Consider the following 19,845-nt stretch of genomic DNA (forward strand, 5'->3'; position numbering starts at 1 on the left):
CAGCCATGTCACGCGCAGTCTGCAGATGAAATTAATTTTACATTTTCCACATTGAAATCTTTCCCTGGAAATCCTCATGACTTTTAGGCAGTCATACAGATAAAATATTGAACAATGTTCTTAAATATTTTATTTTAAATACATAGAATATTCATATATATCTGAAAAGTAAATATAAATTGAAAACTTACATTCCAATTTCTGTATATCATACTACGATTGCACTAAAAGGCAACTAATAAAACAGTGACCTATCAGTGAAACAAAGTTCACCAAGTTCTTGCATAGTCCTTGTTACATGTACTGATTCATTAAAGGAATGAATAACCTAGGTGCAAACATTGATAGCAACTATGCACAGAAAAGTGAAATGTAATTCCAGCCCCAAAGACATATATGTAGTGCACAAGACGCAACCATTTAGAGGACATTTTAATGAAGGACGCTATTCCCTGCCAGGTGGGCTATAGGTAGTAATGCTTTATCACCACACAAATACCTGGATTTCAAAGTTTTTTTACAATATCTGTTTAGGTTCTAAAAAATGTGATATTTGTTTTTTCCTGACTTTGGATTTTGAATGGGGTGTCTGATTTTGTTTTGATAACTTGAACAATTTCAACATTGTAAGAAAGCTTCGTCTTATCTCACGAAATAAAACTCCTGCTGCAGTGGATGTCTGAATTGTGACCTGTAGCTCAGTGCAGACTTTTGGGAAGAGCCAATCACAAAACTGGGAAATAATGGAAGAATTCTGACTGTAAATGGTATGCCAATCACTGAGTTTCATATTTTTCAGCTTAAATATGTTCATGAATGGAGAATCAAGCAATATGGCAATCCAGGAAATCATGTTTTATTAATTAAATAATTGTTTGAAGACTAGAAAAATCTGCATACATAATACAAATACATCCTGGATTATTTAAATAATGTATTTTTTTTGTACCACTTTATAATAAAGAATGTCACCATATTGTAACACTGGTAGAAAATTATATTTTATTTTTTGACAGTTTAACAAATCTATAGATTAAAATGAGAGGTGTTCCTCCGATTCTCTACATCACAATAGTAGTGTCCACTGTATGTCAAGAACCATCGTCATGTTCCCAGCTTGAGCAGAACACAAATCATTTTCCCCCAGATGAGGTTTGCAGTCTCGGTGAGATGTTCAGTACAAGGCTAAGGGCATAACTCTGCAATGAGGGTCTATATTTTGATTCTTTATTAACAGTGTCGGTAGGTTGACAAGAAGATCTGAAAAAAAGATGAAGCTGCATAATCATCCACATTCTGATATAAAATTGCATAATAAGCTACATACTTTGGCCTTTTGCTATATTATATAATATTTATTAAAATTATCAAGGCTCTGTTGGCGTGTTTGTTGGAGTGTTTGAGCAGTGCTGTACAAAAACAATTTTGCTTTAGAAGATTGTGCATCTTTACCATATCATTGGCAAAATCAGGTCAATCCTAAACCAGTGTTCCACCTGGCAGAGGGTGGAAGTATATGGCAGACAGAAGTGTTGTTTGGAGCAAACACTGACACACATAAGAAAAGGGGCTTTTGCTGGGTTTAGGTTGTTTTTGTGGCAACTTCTACCATTTATTACTTGCAAAACATAAAGTTGTTTACTAAGGGTGCAATGATTACCCAAGGTTCTATTTATAAAAAAAGGTAATAGGAAAAGTCCTATTCCCTGTTTTATATATAGAGTATTTTCCTCATCTATTTAAAGTTTACATAAATCTAGAATAACTGGGTTAGTTTTTTTTAGTTTCATTTACTTCCTATCCTGAAAATACAACAAAAATTTCAAAGTGAGCAGAAATCCTGCCTAAATTATCTTAGGAAAATCTCAAAGGAATCATAGGTTTATGAAAAGGAAATGTGGATCATAGGGACACTGGAGGATTTTACCTCACCTCTCTGTAAAGTGACGGCTTAGAATGTTTGGATTTGCCCTTGCAGTTTGCCTTGGTGAGAACGAGCACAGATACAAATAGAGGTTAAAATCTTCTTATACGGGGGACAACTATTGGACAACAATGGGTCAAACTCTTGCATACTCATGCAAAACAAAAAAAAGCCTGTTTATACACAATAAATAAAATCTTCTTTGAAGGGAGGGTACCATTACCAACCTTTCCTTTGGAAATACTACTTGCTTGGCTGTCATTTTTTACCACTTTGCGTTATTTTCTGTCTGAGGAACTGATTTGGAAGTATGCAGGTTAGGAGTTTTGACTTCTCCTTGACATTGTAATCTGCAGAAATGTAAAATATAAGTCAGTGACTCAGAAAGTCTTGAAACCAAAGACAGATGGGCTAATACTATTCTTAGAAAAGGTCAGTAATGGTAACCCCCTAATCTGTTCCTGTGAAGGTTTCCTTTAAAGATACAGTAAATACAGGAGGATCAGACTTATTCAAGACAGTTTAAAATTCTGGCAGGAAAAAAACAAAAAATACAGAGACTCGCTGGATGTACTTTATACAAACCATAACTAGTGGTCTCCAGCTGCTTTGGGGAGATGTATTGATATCAGCTCGTGCTACATCTGTTACAGGTTCAAAACCTCTGTTCTGTATCTTCACATACAAATTATGTGATATGAAAATGTACATAAATACAAGCTTGTGAATGAAAAAAACAAGTGCACATGGTTATCACAGGGATGTAAGAATAAAACCCCACTTTTGTATTGTATTAAAACTGCCTGGGTAAGTTTTGTCTATAGAATTGAAGGCTTACAATATTATTAACACCCTATTTCCTTTCTAACTTGCAGACAATAGAAAATATTAAAGTATACCTTCATGAGAAAGAACTATGGAAGAAGTTTCATGAAGCAGGAACTGAAATGATAATAACCAAAGCTGGCAGGTTTGTAACAAATCTTGTTCATTATTTGCTGGGATTATACGGTATTACTAATATGTGTGTCAATTACAGAGTCTTTAACTAGGAGATATGTAAGGTCTAAAAAGTACAGAATCATCATTACATATAACTATGTATAAAGATATTTTACCTATTTTACCTAGGGAAGAGATGGCAGCAATATGAACCTAGGGTAGATGGCAGGCTGGTGGAAGTCTTGTGTAGTGAATTCTCTGATGAATCAGAACTGCTTTGGTGGCACAAATAGGATGTAATATTAAGCAGGTGTTTTTATTGTTTTGGCTGATCGGTGTATATTGCAAAACTAAATTCAGCAATGAGGTGTTAGAAGATTGGACTAGTACAGCCTAATGCCAGATTGCTGGGATAATTCTTGCACTGTTCTGACATCTGGAGTAGGTGTTAGGGTCTGTATTCATTATTTTCTGTTTGTTTTCTTTGCTGAACATGTACAGTGCAACTTGAACACAGAGCTGTGTTTAATGATCTGTACAGAACATCTCTTTTGTCAGCTTCAAGTTTTATTGGAAGATGAGGGAAGCAAAATGGGGCATGTTCAATCTTCTTGCTTTGGTGTCTAATAAAGCCTCCCATAGTATGTAAAGCATGTAGTCAAAGTTCCCTATTACAATTTTGCCGTGACCATGAGTCAAAGACTTCTTAGTGTTTGTGAAATTCTTTTCTTCAGTGTAGCTCATTATATATTTTTCAAAGCAGCTGTTCTACTGATGGATTTGTGAAGAATACATGTAGCTCTGTGAGCATAGGATACATAGGAAGTATAGTGGTTTGAAGCAGGTTGTTTACAATGGGATTGAGATGAGTTTCAGAAAAGCAACACTATGGACCAACTTAGGGGCAAATATAGCAAAGTTGCATGACGAAGGTTAAGCTTGTGTTTGTCACTCTGGTATGTGATCTAGGGAAACATTATTTTCCTGCTTAGTGATGGTTAGATCACTGAGTCCATTATAAGACTGGAGATCTGGACTGAGAATATGGAACGGCTGAAAAGTTTGGTGGATTTCTACCAGTTGTGGGTTTTGTGAATCCAATCTAATACAATTGCATGGATGCTAAAATTTTGTATAGACTTTAGGCTTTGCATCCTGGGGCAAAGCTGGGTGAAGCATCAAGCCATATTACAGAGCTGTATGACAGCATGATGTAAATCTGATACGGTTCCATGGAAGCATCATGAATTCTCAATCAATGAAGTTCTCAATGGCATAACTATTAGAATGGAGGGACTTTTGCACTGACAAGAATCACTTAGGCTGATCTGTGGACTTTTTTTTATTTAATTTCTGTTTCCTATGCTGTTTATTTGATTTTCCTTGGCCTTAACATAACTTTTATTTTGGAGTTTTCCCATGAGTCTCTAAGTTTTTGCACAGTGGACAGATCTTCATAGCCCTTATTAGTATAATTTAAGGCAATATGCCAAAGTTTAATTAACTATTACTTTGGAATACAACATTATCTACTCTATTTATTGTCAGACATATTCAATTTCTGGTGGTACTACGTTGTAGCATTTAAAAAAAAACATTGACATGTATGCATCTTATTATTTCTTTATTGTTGTGCTCTATTTTTGCAGTTCTGTGCCATTTTAAAAAAGATTTTGTGTTCACATAGGAAATCATGTTTTACACACTAATTTTGGCAGCTGAGGAAAGGAATTTTGATGCCAACAATGACAATTGTTTGTAAATGTCCGACTTGAAGTAAATGAAAATTTAATTAGTGGCATATTGCATACTTATATGTAGGTTTCAGTGCATAAATGATAATAAAGCAAAAAGGAAGTGATTTATTTTACTTTGGCCAATCTGCTACCAAAAACTATCTGCCTACAATAGGCTCCCAGTTATGTCCTGTTTTAGACACAATATTATAGACTGGCTGTACTGAAGCACTCTTTATTAAATGATTACCCTAGAATAGTGGTCGCCAACCAGTGGTCTGCGAGAAAATTTTGGTGGTCCCTGGCTCTGGTCAGTGCACCCCCCCAGTGAGGTCATCAGATGGACCCCACTTGGAGTGGGGGCGCACCGTCCAGAGCACTGGACCACATCCCCCGTACAGACGGCAGGCTCAGGGAAGTGGGCGGGTTGTCTCTCTGGACACAACTCACCCACTCTCTCATTGCAGGCTCAGACGAGACCTGTGATGGGAGAGTGGGCGGGTTCTGGTATCATGACGTCACTATGGTGGAAGTTTCTTCCCCTTCTAGTAATAACCGGCTCCCCGCACATACGCGGTCTGGAGCCGGTAAACTTAGTGGATTGTGGGTCCGAAAAGGTTGACGACCAGTGCCCTAGAACATATATTGAGAATCACCCAAATATGAAATTATTTTCATGAAATAAAATTCTTAATTGAAACATTTGTGAAACAGAAACTAATTTGTTCTTTCAGGACTTTACTAGTTACTAAAAAAACTAAAAGCTAAGTTTCTCTTGTAACTAGGAGTCATATAGGGCATCTATTTTATTGACAGCAAAATGCTTGAGACCAGACAGCAGTCTAACCTGGAGGAAACAGAGAGAGTAGATTGTTATGCAAAAATAAGTAATAAAAACAGATAAAATTGCACTTTGCCACCTTCAGATTTTTCAACTTTGCAGAGGTTTCATTTACAATGTGCACACCTCATTCATTGTATAGGAAACAAGCATGAAATGAATCTCTAAGGATTACTTATTTCCTTTTACTTATTTCATAGTAACAGTGCTCATGCATTATTTTTACCATACCCCATGTTCAGCATCTGGGATCGGCTCTGCACACAGCACATGCTAATATTCATTTGTATTCAATATCAGCTGCCTGTTAACATATTTGTAAGGTGTAGAAGTATAAAGAATAGATCGGGCCACGTTATCTGTCAGCAGCTGTCACTTGAGTTTCTAAATGGTATAAAACTGAGTTTGTTAATTACAAAAGTCAAAATATTCCAAGCCAGATGGTGTACATTATTGTAGGATGGTGGTTCATAGATATATAGAACAAAAACAGACTAGGACTGCAGTTACCAAACATTTTGTGCAACATGTATATACCTGTATATTAATAAGTCCAACCTTCCCTTGGATCAATAGATGCCACTGCAAGCTTGATTTTTAACAGAAAAATTTTATACTAAGCTGCTATTCAAAATATTAAGCAGCTCTAGACAACAGTCTATTTAAATATACCGGTATGTCTTTTTGCTGCTGTTTGAGACTTTTATGTCCATGTTCTCGTACTTCCGTCCAATTGACAAATCTAAAATGCACAACATTTGATGCATTTGACAGCAATTTTTTCTTCTCATGGCAGAGATTAATAATTTTCCTGTCATATGGAGAATAGGAGAATAAATCGATTCCTCAGTATTATACTTCAGAAGAATGTGCTCTATTATAAAGCAGAGAAACCTTTCTCTTATCCTGAAAGCTCAGTATGTGTATTAGATCCCATGCACACAGGGGGAATAGGACGGCTGGTTTTATTCTTTACCTCTGAAAAGCAGTGCTTTATTTTCTCAATGTCCTTATTGCCCACATTCCATTTACAAGTCTACAGAACTGATCACTAACTCAGTGGAGCAAAGTGAAGATCTGCAACATGCATCTGCTCACAATGGATCGAGCCAAGTTCACTGTATAATTGGGTTTGGGTGAACTTCTTTACCTATTACTTTTCAAACTCCCATGTATTTAGTTTATGAAAAAATATATTCATTCCCTATTCAATGTGTGCTGCCTAATCCAAATCCTGCACAATGTCCTGACATCATTCAGAACAAAGTTGACCATACCATCCTATTGTACAATCTCCTTTATATTTACCAAAACTGTGTAACATGTTAAATCTCATTCAATGTTTTATCATATTTACCAAACCCTTGTACTACATGATTGATTGTACTACTCTGAAGCACAACAAATATCTCAGAAATATGCAAGTGAATGGTGTAAGCATATCTAAACCCTAGAACAAAAATATATTATTTTTTGCTGCTCACCAGTTCTGAAGTTGTGGCTGTATAGTTTTTCCTTTTCAGTCCTTTCCTTTTATTTTTACCTAGTGATTCTACCTGAACCAGGTAATTTATTTTGAACCATATGGGTTTTTTTCTTTCTGTTGTACACTGCATACGTGTTACAGCCCATACAGTCAGAACTGCTGAGGTTAGCAATTTCAGTTGCCTTACTTATCTCAAATTTGATATGGGTTATATATGCAGATAAGTGGCTGTAGCATTTTTTATATGATGTATCTGATCATCACCTAGGAGTATGGGTTGTGGTGGTATTTGCAGCTCATTTATGTGTCAGCAGTCTAGAGTTGGTTCAGAGTAATCGTGGTTGTGAACTGACAATCTGGGGACAGGAAATTCATCTGCTGATGGTGGTATGATATGGAAACAGAATCATCACCCTTCCACCATCATTGCATAATGTTGGAAAAAATCATCTTGGCCAAGCGATTATTGAGCAGAGAGCACTATGAATAGGTAGTTCACATACCTATTCATATTTTTTGTCTGGCAGAAGGAAGCAGGAATATTAGAAACAGAACTGTTGTAAAAAAAAAGTTATTCTAGCACTACCGTTCCCTCCCACCCTCCAAGGTTTTTCCCTGCCACACATTTTCCTTCATTGTGGTAAATTATGATTAAATGTCTAAATGATATAGTGTTACCACTCAATTTTTTTTAACTACTTGTTTGTTTTATGATTTTAGAAAATATATGTAAAGATTGTTAAAATAAATGTATAACGTGGCCTCTGTAAGTAATCCCACAGTAGTCTCCTATAGCACATTATTTTATGATTGTTCTATAGTTATACTGCCTTTGAATAGTGAAAAATTTGAAAATGAGAAATGAAACTAAGTATATCATAACTGTAAAATGGAACTGTTACGTTAGTAATTATAATGAACACTTGTAGCTTAACTTGATTGACTAACTGATTATTACCCAGAATTCAGCTTTACACTAAATAAAGTAGAAACTTCATTAAGTCCATTATGGATTCCACAAATTGCACTTCTCATACTAGAAATAGTAAATATAAAAACAATTAAAAAAAAACATTGAAATAGCCAACCATTTTTTCCTCAGCTGTCTAACACATAAAACTTTCATATCAGACAGGTTTTGGTTACCGTTACCTGAAATAATAAAATACCACCCTCAGAAAAATGCAGAACAAAACAATATCTTTGAAAGAACTGATAAAAGCAATCCAACAAATTTCAAATATAATCTTCTGAAAATGGAATTTTCCTAGCTGTCTGACCCTCCAGCCACTGGGACAACAGATAAATCTTCACTATCTAACCACAGTCTATGAGTTCAATGTTTTTTGTGTAAGTGGCAGTGAAATTGGGTTTGAAAAATGAATCGCTGATGAGAACTCCTGTTGAACCTGTATTGTTTGTTATTCTGTGACTGGGATTTGGCAATGTCTAATCCAGCACTTCAAAGCTAACGGCCATTACTTTGTATACAGAATGTCATTGCCGAGTGGCGTGAGTGATAAGAGTAGTAAGGGACGGCAAGCTCTGAATACACTGGGAAAATGGTATTTTGTCAGTAAAACTTTGATCTCCTTAGAATCTGGTGAAAGTAAGATTGACTTAAAAAATAACGGTTCATAAAAAATATTTTCACATCATTCATGTCACCGTTTTTTTAAATAAATTGGTTTTCTAATTATGTGAAAAATTTAAGTCCATTTCTGGAAGAAATTGTAAATGCCCATCTGTAAACTATGGAAACTAGCCATACACAAAGAAATCTGATTGTTGAAGAACAAATTATTAGATCTTAACAAACTCCTCTGTTTACCTTAAATTATTTGGTCCTGGCAGATGTCTACCGAATTGGGAGATAAATATTAAAAGTACACAATGTTACTAGTCAGCCCTAGTGATATTAAAAGCTTGATCACTTACATGGCTGTTTAAGCAGGAGCGGGAGCCCAGGGGCCCAACTACAACCTTCATGCTCCAGAAAGAAAACCAGGATTATAGTACAATTGCTCAAAGCTGGGCACTTTCTGCCACTTTATAGGAGGCCTCTAGAGGTAGTTGATGTCCAATGTTTTGGAACAGTACCGGTGACAATGCAAAAGTAGCTGTATCTCTGTGCCTCCCACAATCCTTATCAATGACAATTATAGGGTTTTGATGAGTGGCCCATTTCTATAGTTGGAAGAAGGTTTTCATGCTAATAGTATTTTTAAGGAACTGCCCTCTACCATCCACACCCAACTCAATACTACTTTCAAGATGTCATTGGAAAGGCAACTTTCATAGATCATTGCAAAGGCACACAACCCACCTTACAGCCTGTGGATTGCCAATGTTCACTGTTTGTAAAAATTGCACTGTTCTGTAACACAACGTACAGCTTTAGGATTTGCGATGTTGTCTTTCAAACCATATAAACTCTTCTCTCTGTAGATTTTTTTTTTCTTTTTGCCATTGGTAAAAGGCAATTGATGCTATTTTGTGCATCATTTTATAATGTAGTCTACCGCTAGCTCTATTACAGTCACGGAAATACATATCAGCAACGATCATGTGATTCTCTGCAGGTCAGACCTATCCATACAACATTATTACCAGAATAGATTAAACATGCACATTTTGCAGATTGCTTGACTCAGCTCTACTCCTAAGTGCTCATCATCAGTTGTGTGTAAATCATTACTTTGTTGGATGATGATTAGTAATGTTCTGTACTGCTTCAAATGGCCAGTCTTACCTTACCTAGCTTCTGTGTAAATTCACATGATATTTTAAAAGAAACCTGAATTAGTCAACATGTCCTCAAATGGAATATTTTGTAATACTGTAGATCGTGAGGTTCTATATGAAAAATTTAAAGAGGTATATGGGAAACGCATCTTTATGAAGGACTGATAGAACTGCTATTTTTATAACAGCACCTGCAGTTTTGTTCTTTCACAAACAAGGCATTTTAGGGGCTCTATAAAAACATAAACCTCATATGACTTACAGTAGCATATTGTAACACACAGCCATCATTACTGTAAAGCGCTGTGTTTTGAAATGCATGCAAAGTTTCATTGCCATACACTTACTTCTATATATACAATATATGCAAAACTGCGGATACCCTCCGCTCAGTAAGAAAAAGCTCCCAATTTATCCTACCCATTTAAATAATAAAAAAAACAACAAAACTATTCTTATTATAAACCTACATAAATCTGCCAACACATGACCCTCCTCAGCAGTACAGGCTAATAATCCTCTTCTAAAGTCCTGAAGACAAAAGAGATCAGGTCTTTCATGTACTGTAACTTTGGAACTTATGTAGTCTTTGTTTGAAAAATTGTAGTTTAGTTAAAGTATATGTCAGGAAAAAAAAACTTCTGACTTAATCACTCTAATACCTGCACATCTGCCTTTTTCTCTCTGCAGAGCCTAGAATATACTTTTATTTGGGGTTGTTTTGTTGGGTGCTGTTTTTATCTTTTTAAACATTGCAAACAAATGTATAAAACCACTGACCCACCAGAAATGTACTGAAGTGCTAACTCAAGGGCTAATAAAACAGAACTTTGGGCTTGTAGTTGTGTAAGCTGTGCCCAATTAAGGGCCATCGTTTTGGTCTCAAGATAAGAAATAGATGGGCTAATGATTTTTCTTATCATAAAACATGAACAGTTCTAACAAAAGTTGACCCCTTCTTCTAAACATCAGCTTTACAGTGGCCTCAGTGACCTAATCATTAGATCATTTTCATTTATATGGTTTATAATCAATTGGCTAAAGCTTAATTACAAGAGGCTGCTGCCCAGGGGAGAAAGAGAACAGTATTCAAAATACTTAACATTAAGTCTGAGGTGAAAAGTACACACTTTATTAATAAATTGCCAGAGGAAATTCTATTTGTTTGAGTATTTTCCTTTTTGGAAGCAGAACTTGGATGGAAAAAAATATGTTTGTACCAATGAAGTTTGCCTGTGTGGTCAGTGGCTCAGCCAGCCATTACACATAAAGCAGTACTTTTTAATGGTTTTTAATTGTATGACAGCAAGCAAGAGATTACTACTTCTTTTTTAAAGCAATTAAAAGCATGCAGGCAAATGCAGTAAAATGTGCATTTAAAAACATACAACAAATAATGAAATGGTATGACAAATGTGCCATAGAAAATAGAAAAAAATGAAGCAAACTACATACACGTGTACAAAAGCAAAGTGTGACCCTATCTTAAAGTAGGATTATACTTGAGAAATAAAAAATTGCAACCAGGAAGGTTCTTTATTGCAGTAGAGTAAGGCTATGTCTATTTCTGCAAAAAAAAAAAACTTACCTGCCTGTTGGAAATCTTCTCTGTAACGTACACTAAGTTGCACATGTGCAGCACAGTGTATGATCCTGGCATACCTGGGTGACATGAATGAATAAACTTTCATGACCATTCGTACATCTTCATGACCATTCGTACATCATTCCAGCCGAGTTCTTAGATCTAGTTGGTTCTGTAGCTTTATAAACTGTGTTAGCCATCGATTGATGTGGAATGTTTTGAAGTGATAATATTCATTAGATAACTTATTTGGGATGCAAGCTTTGTGAACCTCTTTTAGGTTTCTGCCACAGACATTATACAATTCACATATTGTAATAGGCATAGGCAATTGTATAATGCCTAATGAAGCCCATCATTTTTTGCAAACAGTGTTACTCTGACTTGATATCAGCCCGTTGTAGTTCGCAGAGTTCAAAGTGGGAGAAGAATGAGCCAGTTGGTTGATGATGATGGTGATAGAAGGAGAAACTGAAGTGAAATAGGGGGATAAGTGCCTTACAATGTACCTTCACTGTTTAGTCCAAGAGTGGGGTAGGTCCATAAACACTTGGGTTTAGAAATGGGTTAAAGAAAACTGGTCATCTCTCAACCCAGAATTTTGATAAGTAGTGGAAAAAGGATACTGTAATAGAAAGTTCTAAAATTAAAGTAGGTATTATAGCAGAACCTTATTTGAATGTTATTTTTTATTTCATTTTTTGGGGGACATACAGAAAGCAACAAAATTTGACAATAATATAGGCAATAGATTCAACATAACATAAGGGATCAGGCTTTATATGAAATATCATATGGATAGGGAACAGAACAGTAGATGTAGAAAGTTTCAGTGCATGACTGTCATTATCTAGTTGTATGTTATTTTTAATAATCTATAAATCATGTTTTTTTTTGTTCTGTTGAGTTCTGTTTTAGGTTAGCCAATAAGAAAACTTTGTGTAGGTTCAAAAACAGAAAGATGGATGAATTGCTGTGTGTGTGTGTGTGTATATATATATATATATATATATATAAATATATATATATATATATATATATATATACTGTATAATTCCATTGATGTTACCATGTGGAATTCTTTAGGGATTTATACTGTATTTGCATTTACCACTAAAAGAGTAAAATCTTTCTTTCCTAACAGACCACTCAACAAATACAGACAGGGTGTGGGTCTGTATAAATGCCAATACAACATATTCCTGGCTTGCCAAACCTAACCACAACAAGAAAAAATCCCAAAAGAGAACTTCACTTGTAAATGAATATGTTCCAGATAGCATATAGTAATCAAAACGTTTTTTTCTTAAAAAGAGTACTGTAACTAGGAAAAAAAGATAACAGGGATAAAAAAGAGAAGTGCTTTAAAAAGTTGGCAATGTTTCATACATTTGTGTGTGGTATTAGTGGTTTGAGCAAACTTGCCTTTAAATCTTTGACATCTCCAAAAGAGCTTATCATGGCACAGTTAATTTTAAAACAATTTGTGAATATAAAACATATAAAATATACACAGCCTAAATTAAATAAACACTAAAAGAATAGATTAGTTTTATGAACTGTGCCAGTAATTTGTTTGCATACCTCTATCTCCTCTTTTGCAAGGAAGATATCATTTGTCTTTGTCTTATTTTATATTACTCACTGGCAATGTAAATCCTGGCAAAGAATCACAAAAAGCATTTTTTGTACCAAATATTATTTTAAAAGGAGCTGCCTCTGAAGAAATACATTTCATTTACATAGGGCCTAGTATGAAAGTGGGGGAAAATATTTTATTATGCTCTCTCTGCTTGGAAAAGTGAATGGAAAAGGAAGAGGCTTATTACACCAGACTGCAGTTTAACATGTGGCTTTCCAAAAAGAAAAAGCTCTCTCTTCTTGATCTGTGCTTTGGGTTTTTTATATTGCTTAGGCTAAATGTTGATTTTTCCTATGGCTATCCAAACCCATGTTTTATTTAGAATTTGCAATAATAAATTATGGAAACCTTTATCAATATGAATATTGCATGCTTTATATTGTTTAATCAGATCAATACACAAATGTCACAATCTAGGTTTCTCTAAATTTCTCTAAATACCAGAAGGGCGATACAGCAATGTTCTGGTTTTGGTGCTGCTTTGTTATAGTGCCATTCACTGCTGCTTTCAAATTCTAAAACCTTTAGCAAAAAGATTTAGGCACAAACTAGATGTTATGACTGATCAGAGTTGAGGGTCTGGTTATTAATTATTTAAGGATCAGGGCTCATACATGGTGGGTCAATGAAATCAGCTTCTACCTTTTGGTACCTGCAGCTAATACTTTTTGTTGACCTGTTGCTCATGTTACTATCCTGTTGGCATGCTGTTGTTTATATATAAGATATATGTTACATTTTTACTTTCAACCTATTATATATGAAAGCTAAGCTGTAAATTGCTCAGGTATAGCTGGATCAATTAAATTAGCTTCCACCTTTGGGTACCTGCAACTTATACATTTTTTTTTAATTTTTTTACCTATAAAGGCACTTTAAAGCCTTGCTAAGAGCAGTTAAATACTAAATATGTTCTTTCTCTGCTAATAGAGCTAGCAAGTGTTTTGTCCAGGTGACCAATCAAGTCTGATAGTTCTAAGATCTTCCTCCCAGCCACTTACAATCCTGATGACCACTGTTTCTTGTATCCAAGTGATTGCATTACCGCCCTTCTCGCTGATACCATAATTGCTGCTGTGTAATTATTTAAATTATTTTTTAAATGAACATTAGTTAGGCTCAGTGGCATAATTAGGTTTACATGGTTAAATTTTAGGCCATTGTAGTGTATATTTATATGTTTGGGTTAATGGTTCTGCAAAGGGCAAGGTTAATAGCTGAGTGTAGGGGGTTTACTTTAAAGGAAAGGTTAGAGGTTAAGTATGTAAGGCAGATAAAGTGCTAAATGCTAATTCAGTGGTCAGGTTAATATTATAGTTCAAAAGGAAATGGGATAAGACATTTTATTTTTTACTGTTCAAAAAAGTACGCTATTTTTTATAATATGAAATATATGTCACACTTTTACATTTAACTTTTTTTGAGTTAAAGAAAAGCTGTAAGTTGCTTGTAATGGGCAAAGCACCGGGTTAATGTTAATGCCCCACTGTTAGGACATCTTCAGCTTTGCTTTACTCCAAACCACTCATTTAGACTGCCAAGCAGCAAATTTGTAGACTAGTTGTACCTTACACATGGACACTTCTCGTATGATAGTTCTGGTGCATAAGGTTTTAGCTTGGCACTGCTACATGGAGTCAGTTACATGCTTCTCCGTTACTGGAAGTACTGGAGGTAACGTATAGGTGAATATGTGCTGCTGAGAATAGGACCACTAAAGAAAGTCTCTAATTTTACCTTGTATAGGTAATTTATGTGTTTGCTCTCGGGTGTCCCTCTCGCTCCTTTAGCTTTAGCATTTATACAACTATCAATGTTAATGGATAAATTACATGATGATGTTTACATGATGGCATTTAAAGACAAGTGCACCTTTACAAAAATGGCTCTATACCCAACATACTCTAGAGCACATGCTAGTTCGGTGATTGTATTGCTAGAGTCTGCATCAGTTTGCTTTTAGGCCCTTTGGTCTGAACATATCCAAAGTTTCTGGGTTCTAAATGTACGCAACATGAACACCATTAAAGCCAATCAGGAAAATTTTTAGTGGTTTGTGCAAGTTTCTGGAAAATATCTCCAGTAGCCAAATGCATGACATAGGACGACCACCAAATGTTTGAAAAACATGGCACCAATAAAAAAATGGGAAATGTGTATAGTAGTGGGAACCCTTCTTTTTTAATGGTGAATCAAAGTGGTTGTGACAAGTGAGTCAGTGAAACACAAAAGAAATAACTGTCCCCCTTACAATACTATACAAACAGAAAAAAAAAAAAAATATATATATATATATACACACACTAAAGGTTGTGATACAACCTTTAATGAACAAGCAATGCAGTAAAAGGGATGGGTTTTAAAATGTGTAGAACACGGGTAGCGGTGCTACTGAGTGCTTGCTGTAATAGATGTTGCACATGCAAATAATCCAGTACAATGAACCCCAGTGACAGCAGACTTTGATTTTAACTGATATCATAACTGCAAGGCCAGTGATAAGAGACTTTTATTTTCTCTTGTGTGTCTTGCCCATTACCACAACAACTCACATTCAACTCCATAGCGGTCCTTTAAAATGGAAACAGCATCGCCAAGAGATCTGGATGACTAAAGAAATCCCACCTTTGATAGCGGAAACATGTGTTACCATTAAAAATGATTATAATTTTTGCTTTGACAACTGTAAACTATTTTTTTTACTCACATGAAATGAAAGCAGAACACGAGGATTGGTTTTTCTAGTGAGGACACCTAAATAACAAAATAAACCCCATTCCTCCTGCTACCTTCTCTAAACCCTTTTTGTTTTTAAGTTTCTTTTTCCCTCCAAAGAAAGGTATACTCCCCTAAATCTGCAATTCAAGCCCCTTGACAGTATTTTTTTCTGGGTCCACTGATCCAACACTAAACAACTCTAGCCAGACCCTGTCTGCCTCCTATTTTTTTGCTTTATATTTCTACTTAAACTTGATTTTAGCCCCCACTGTAATATGAAGTGGCCAATACAACTCCTTTTCCAATACATGCTTCTGTGAATCTGACTTGGCAGCAAGGAAATAAAAAAATAAAACCATATGGATTGCTGCCACTTAATCCATGCATGCTAAGTCTTTTTTAGGTTCTGGCCCCAAGTGTCTGTGTACAAATTTCTGGAACCCCTCCTGCAACTTTCCCTTTTTTAAAATCTTGAAATGTAATTATTGAGACTTGATAAATGACAATCAATTCATTCTCAGCAACCTTATTTATTCAACATACACACTATAAAATTCTTTCTTAAGCCTATTACAAACATCCTTGTCTGCAGGGAATAATAAAATCCCAAATTATTATGTTAGCGGATCCATTCATCAATTGGTCATCATCAAATCCAAGAAACACAAAAGCTAAGTAAAAGTTATATAATGTTGTTAAACAAAGTGCAATAAGTGTATGTTATTGGAAGTTATACACACAAAGGATTACTTCTAATCATCATATTTAGAGGTTGTTCTACCTATAGCTGACTTCATGTTGGCTGCCATGGATTACTAAATGGGTTTGACAAATTTTGTCTCCCTTTTTATCTTCACTTTAAATAAATGGTGGTAGTTAGGTACTAAGTTACACAGACTGAGAATTGTCAAGATCTATTTCTGCAATTTGTGGTTGCGTTATAGCAATGATTCTCATCTAGGGTTCCCTCTACAGTTGCTAAGGGTTCCTTGAGTAATGAGCCTTTTAGGTCAGTTTAACTTACATGATTTTTTTTGAGTTTCTTTAAGGATGACCTTCCACTCAATGGCCAGCAATGTAAGAGGCATTCTTCCCATTAACCACCATGCTAATGCATTTTGAGTTCCGGATATTGTAATTATAGCAGGGGTTCTCCAAAACCTAAAATTAGCTTTATGTGTTTTCACACATCAAAACATGTTCAATAGCTAATATTAGCATACTTTACCTTATACACCACATCCTTTAAAGTATAATTAAACTGAATTATTAAAATCTCAAATAGGCTTTTGTTTTGTAAAATTAGTTATATTTCCAATATTTTTAATTCTCATTGAAGACTCTTGCTCTGGCACTTCTGTCATAGGGGGACAGTGCTCTGTCCTTGACTTCTACATGTGCTCCTCTATTGTCAGGCAGGAAATATACATTACACAGGCATAACCCCCTGTTGTCACCATCAAAAACCCATGTAGCCATTTCCAGAGTGTGTGGTTACAAAAAGGCTAAAGGGGTCAAGAATTCTTATGCAATGTAAGGTGAAAAAATGGAGACACCAAGTATTAAAGAATAAATAGCACTTGTAGATGTCATTTACTTTAGATTTCTATCTACATTAATTATATTGTATTTAATAACAATTACAAAAAAACAAAACAAAAACAAGTTGTTACATCATATTGGTTGCATTTGGTTTGTTGCAAGTTTATAATAGGTATTGTAGATAGTTGGGTGCTTTGTTTATTTGGGGGGGGGGGGGAATCCAATAGAAGTTTGCTTTGCATACATGTTTCATGTGGTCCATTCTTCCTGCATCAATCTCCTCTTCCTAACTGTGCTTATGATTTAAACAATAAAGTAACCCGTCTTTGGTAGAGAGTTTTGCAAATTGAAACATACACAAAGGAAAAGTAGAAGGATTGCATCTTACTTTTTCTTTGCTGCCTTCATCTGAACTAGCTTGTTAAAATTTAAATTGTTAACAGAAGTGAGTTTTGCAAAATTGATAAAGCTGAGGCTTGGAGCAAAGTTTAAAGACAAAACTGGTAAAACAAAAAACCTGCATGTAATCATTACGGTTTTCCAACTCAACATTTGTTTCTGCATCCAACACCAGCTGTTCTTTTCTCCCTACTCATTCGAATCAAGCATAGAGCAATAATAATCTCCAATTTACTGATTATTGAATTTAAAGAATTGTCCCTTCAAACCACTAATTTATTTTCTCCAGTCTTGGAGAACTTCAACTTGGATAAATTGCTTAGCGATTTGGCTGTCAAAAATTACTGGTGTTCTTTCTTAATAGGAAATATGCAGCAAGTTGCCTCCTGCTAGTTCTCCACCCATCACCTGACTATAGAACAGAACAGTGCTGTCTGTATAGAACTAGTTTGCTCAATTGTTGCTGGAAACAATTACTAACAATTGTTATCGGGGACATCTATTAATCATGTAAAAGTAGCTTTTCACTGTAAGCAAGATATATGAATAAACAGAATTCTTGACATCTACTTTCTGTAATCTGAAGCACAAATATCCTTCCTTAAATTTTAAATGTGTCATGCTTACAGTTTAATCAGAAATTTGAAGTTCTTGCATTTTTTAATATCTATACTAGTTTATGGCCAAATTTTTTGACATGATCCACAGGTCCAAATAATTAAAAAATGCAGCTGTGGTGGGTCCTTTAGTTTTCATATAAACAAAACCTGCAGAGGAAGGGAAGACTGTGACTTCTTTTCCAAGATCCACATTATTCTCTTCCAACCTGGCTTTAGTATGAACAATTTTACATTCAGTACTCTTTAGTGGTCAGACCTGAAATCAAGTCACTAATATGAGACAATCCAGGCCTCGGACTAGTCAAGGGGTTCTCATTTAGCTGCAAGGTTTTTTCAAAAAGTCAAGTTATGTTAAAAGGCAAAATTTCAAAATCTCACATTTTGGCCCAACAAAACAGTAATTTGACCAAGCTATTGAGTTATTTTATTATCTCCTAGCTGTTTATAATTTAATTTTCCTATTAGACATCCATTAGACAGGTCTATGCGACAACCATGACTTCTATGGATACAATGGAGAAACAAGTGTAGCCATGAAGGCAAAGGTAAAAACTAAAAAAAGGGGAAATATGTAAACAAAAGGAAACTAACATGCCTACCACATCTAGGAACTTTTATGGTGAACTATAACATTTTTTATTTTGTTTTGGTGTTTTATTTTTGCTGTCTCTATCACTAGAGAGATTTCTTAATATTTTGTATCCTCGTTACAACTTGTCACAGGTAAAGGAAGCAAGGGACATCAAGAACTTTGACAGAAGCTCTAATCTTTTCCTACGCTATAAAAAAACATTTTGGTCAGAGATTAATTATTGAGAGTTTTCACCAGACTGCCAAGAAAAAAATCATCCAAGGTTTAATTCTATGCATAATTAATATATGAATATGGTGCCTTACAGTTGTATCTGTTATCTTTAGACCTTATGTTGGTTCTTTGCAAAGGTTGTTTTTAGTCACATACTCTGGACTGTTGTTCTTTAGTTCTCATTTATTATTTTATTGGACTGTCTTTCAAGATGTAATTTATCCTGTTTTTGTAGTGTATTTTTTTTGTTTGGTTATAATAATATTGCTATGGGTATTGTTAATAATATGTTTAAACATTTTAGGGTTTGCGTTGTACACTTGCAGGCTTGTGGTAAAATCCATTTGGGACCGTAAGGTTGTTCTAATAGTTGATTGTTGGTTGAATTTTTTTGATTCATGCAAGCCTAATAGTATTATGTACCGGCACTGTTACTTTCATTCTGAAATGTTTAAGCTTTTAATGGTTTGCTGCACAATTTTCACTTTACTACTGGCAGTTTTTAGGTGGAAACGACAAATATTCAGTAGCACAAAATAAGTCTGCAGTTCATTCATTCTTCTAAACTCCTATAGCTTGTGCATTAGATCATTTAGATCAGCAGTGTCTCTGGACACAACCCGCCCTCTCCCTCTTTGCAGGCTCAGAGCTGTGATGGGAGAGTGGGTTCCGTCATAATGACATCACTCTGGTGGACGTTTCTTCCCCTTTTGAGTGACACACGGCTCCCCGTGGTGCGTGGTCGTGCATGCGTGGTCCGGAGTCTCTAAATTTAGTGGTCCATGAGGTCCAAAAGTTTAAAGACCACTGATTTAGATATTAGTGACCCTAATTACTATAGTCTTATATTTGGTATTTTG

At 35.2% G+C, this 19,845-nt stretch overlaps 1 protein-coding gene across 3 annotated transcripts in view; it reads left to right on the plus strand.

The window, feature by feature from the left end:
- Positions 1-19,845, plus strand: part of TBX4 (T-box transcription factor 4) — an 82,876-nt gene that overhangs the window by 27,542 nt on the left and 35,489 nt on the right. For all 3 annotated transcript variants that reach the window (XM_072417182.1, XM_072417174.1, XM_072417190.1), the window contains exon 3: positions 2,800-2,894. In XM_072417182.1, coding sequence (XP_072273283.1) covers positions 2,800-2,894 — 95 coding nt within the window. The remainder of the gene's footprint in view (positions 1-2,799; positions 2,895-19,845) is intronic.

This window comes from Pyxicephalus adspersus, chromosome 1 (assembly GCF_032062135.1).
Source record: "Pyxicephalus adspersus chromosome 1, UCB_Pads_2.0, whole genome shotgun sequence".
NCBI classification, from domain to species: domain Eukaryota; kingdom Metazoa; phylum Chordata; class Amphibia; order Anura; family Pyxicephalidae; genus Pyxicephalus; species Pyxicephalus adspersus.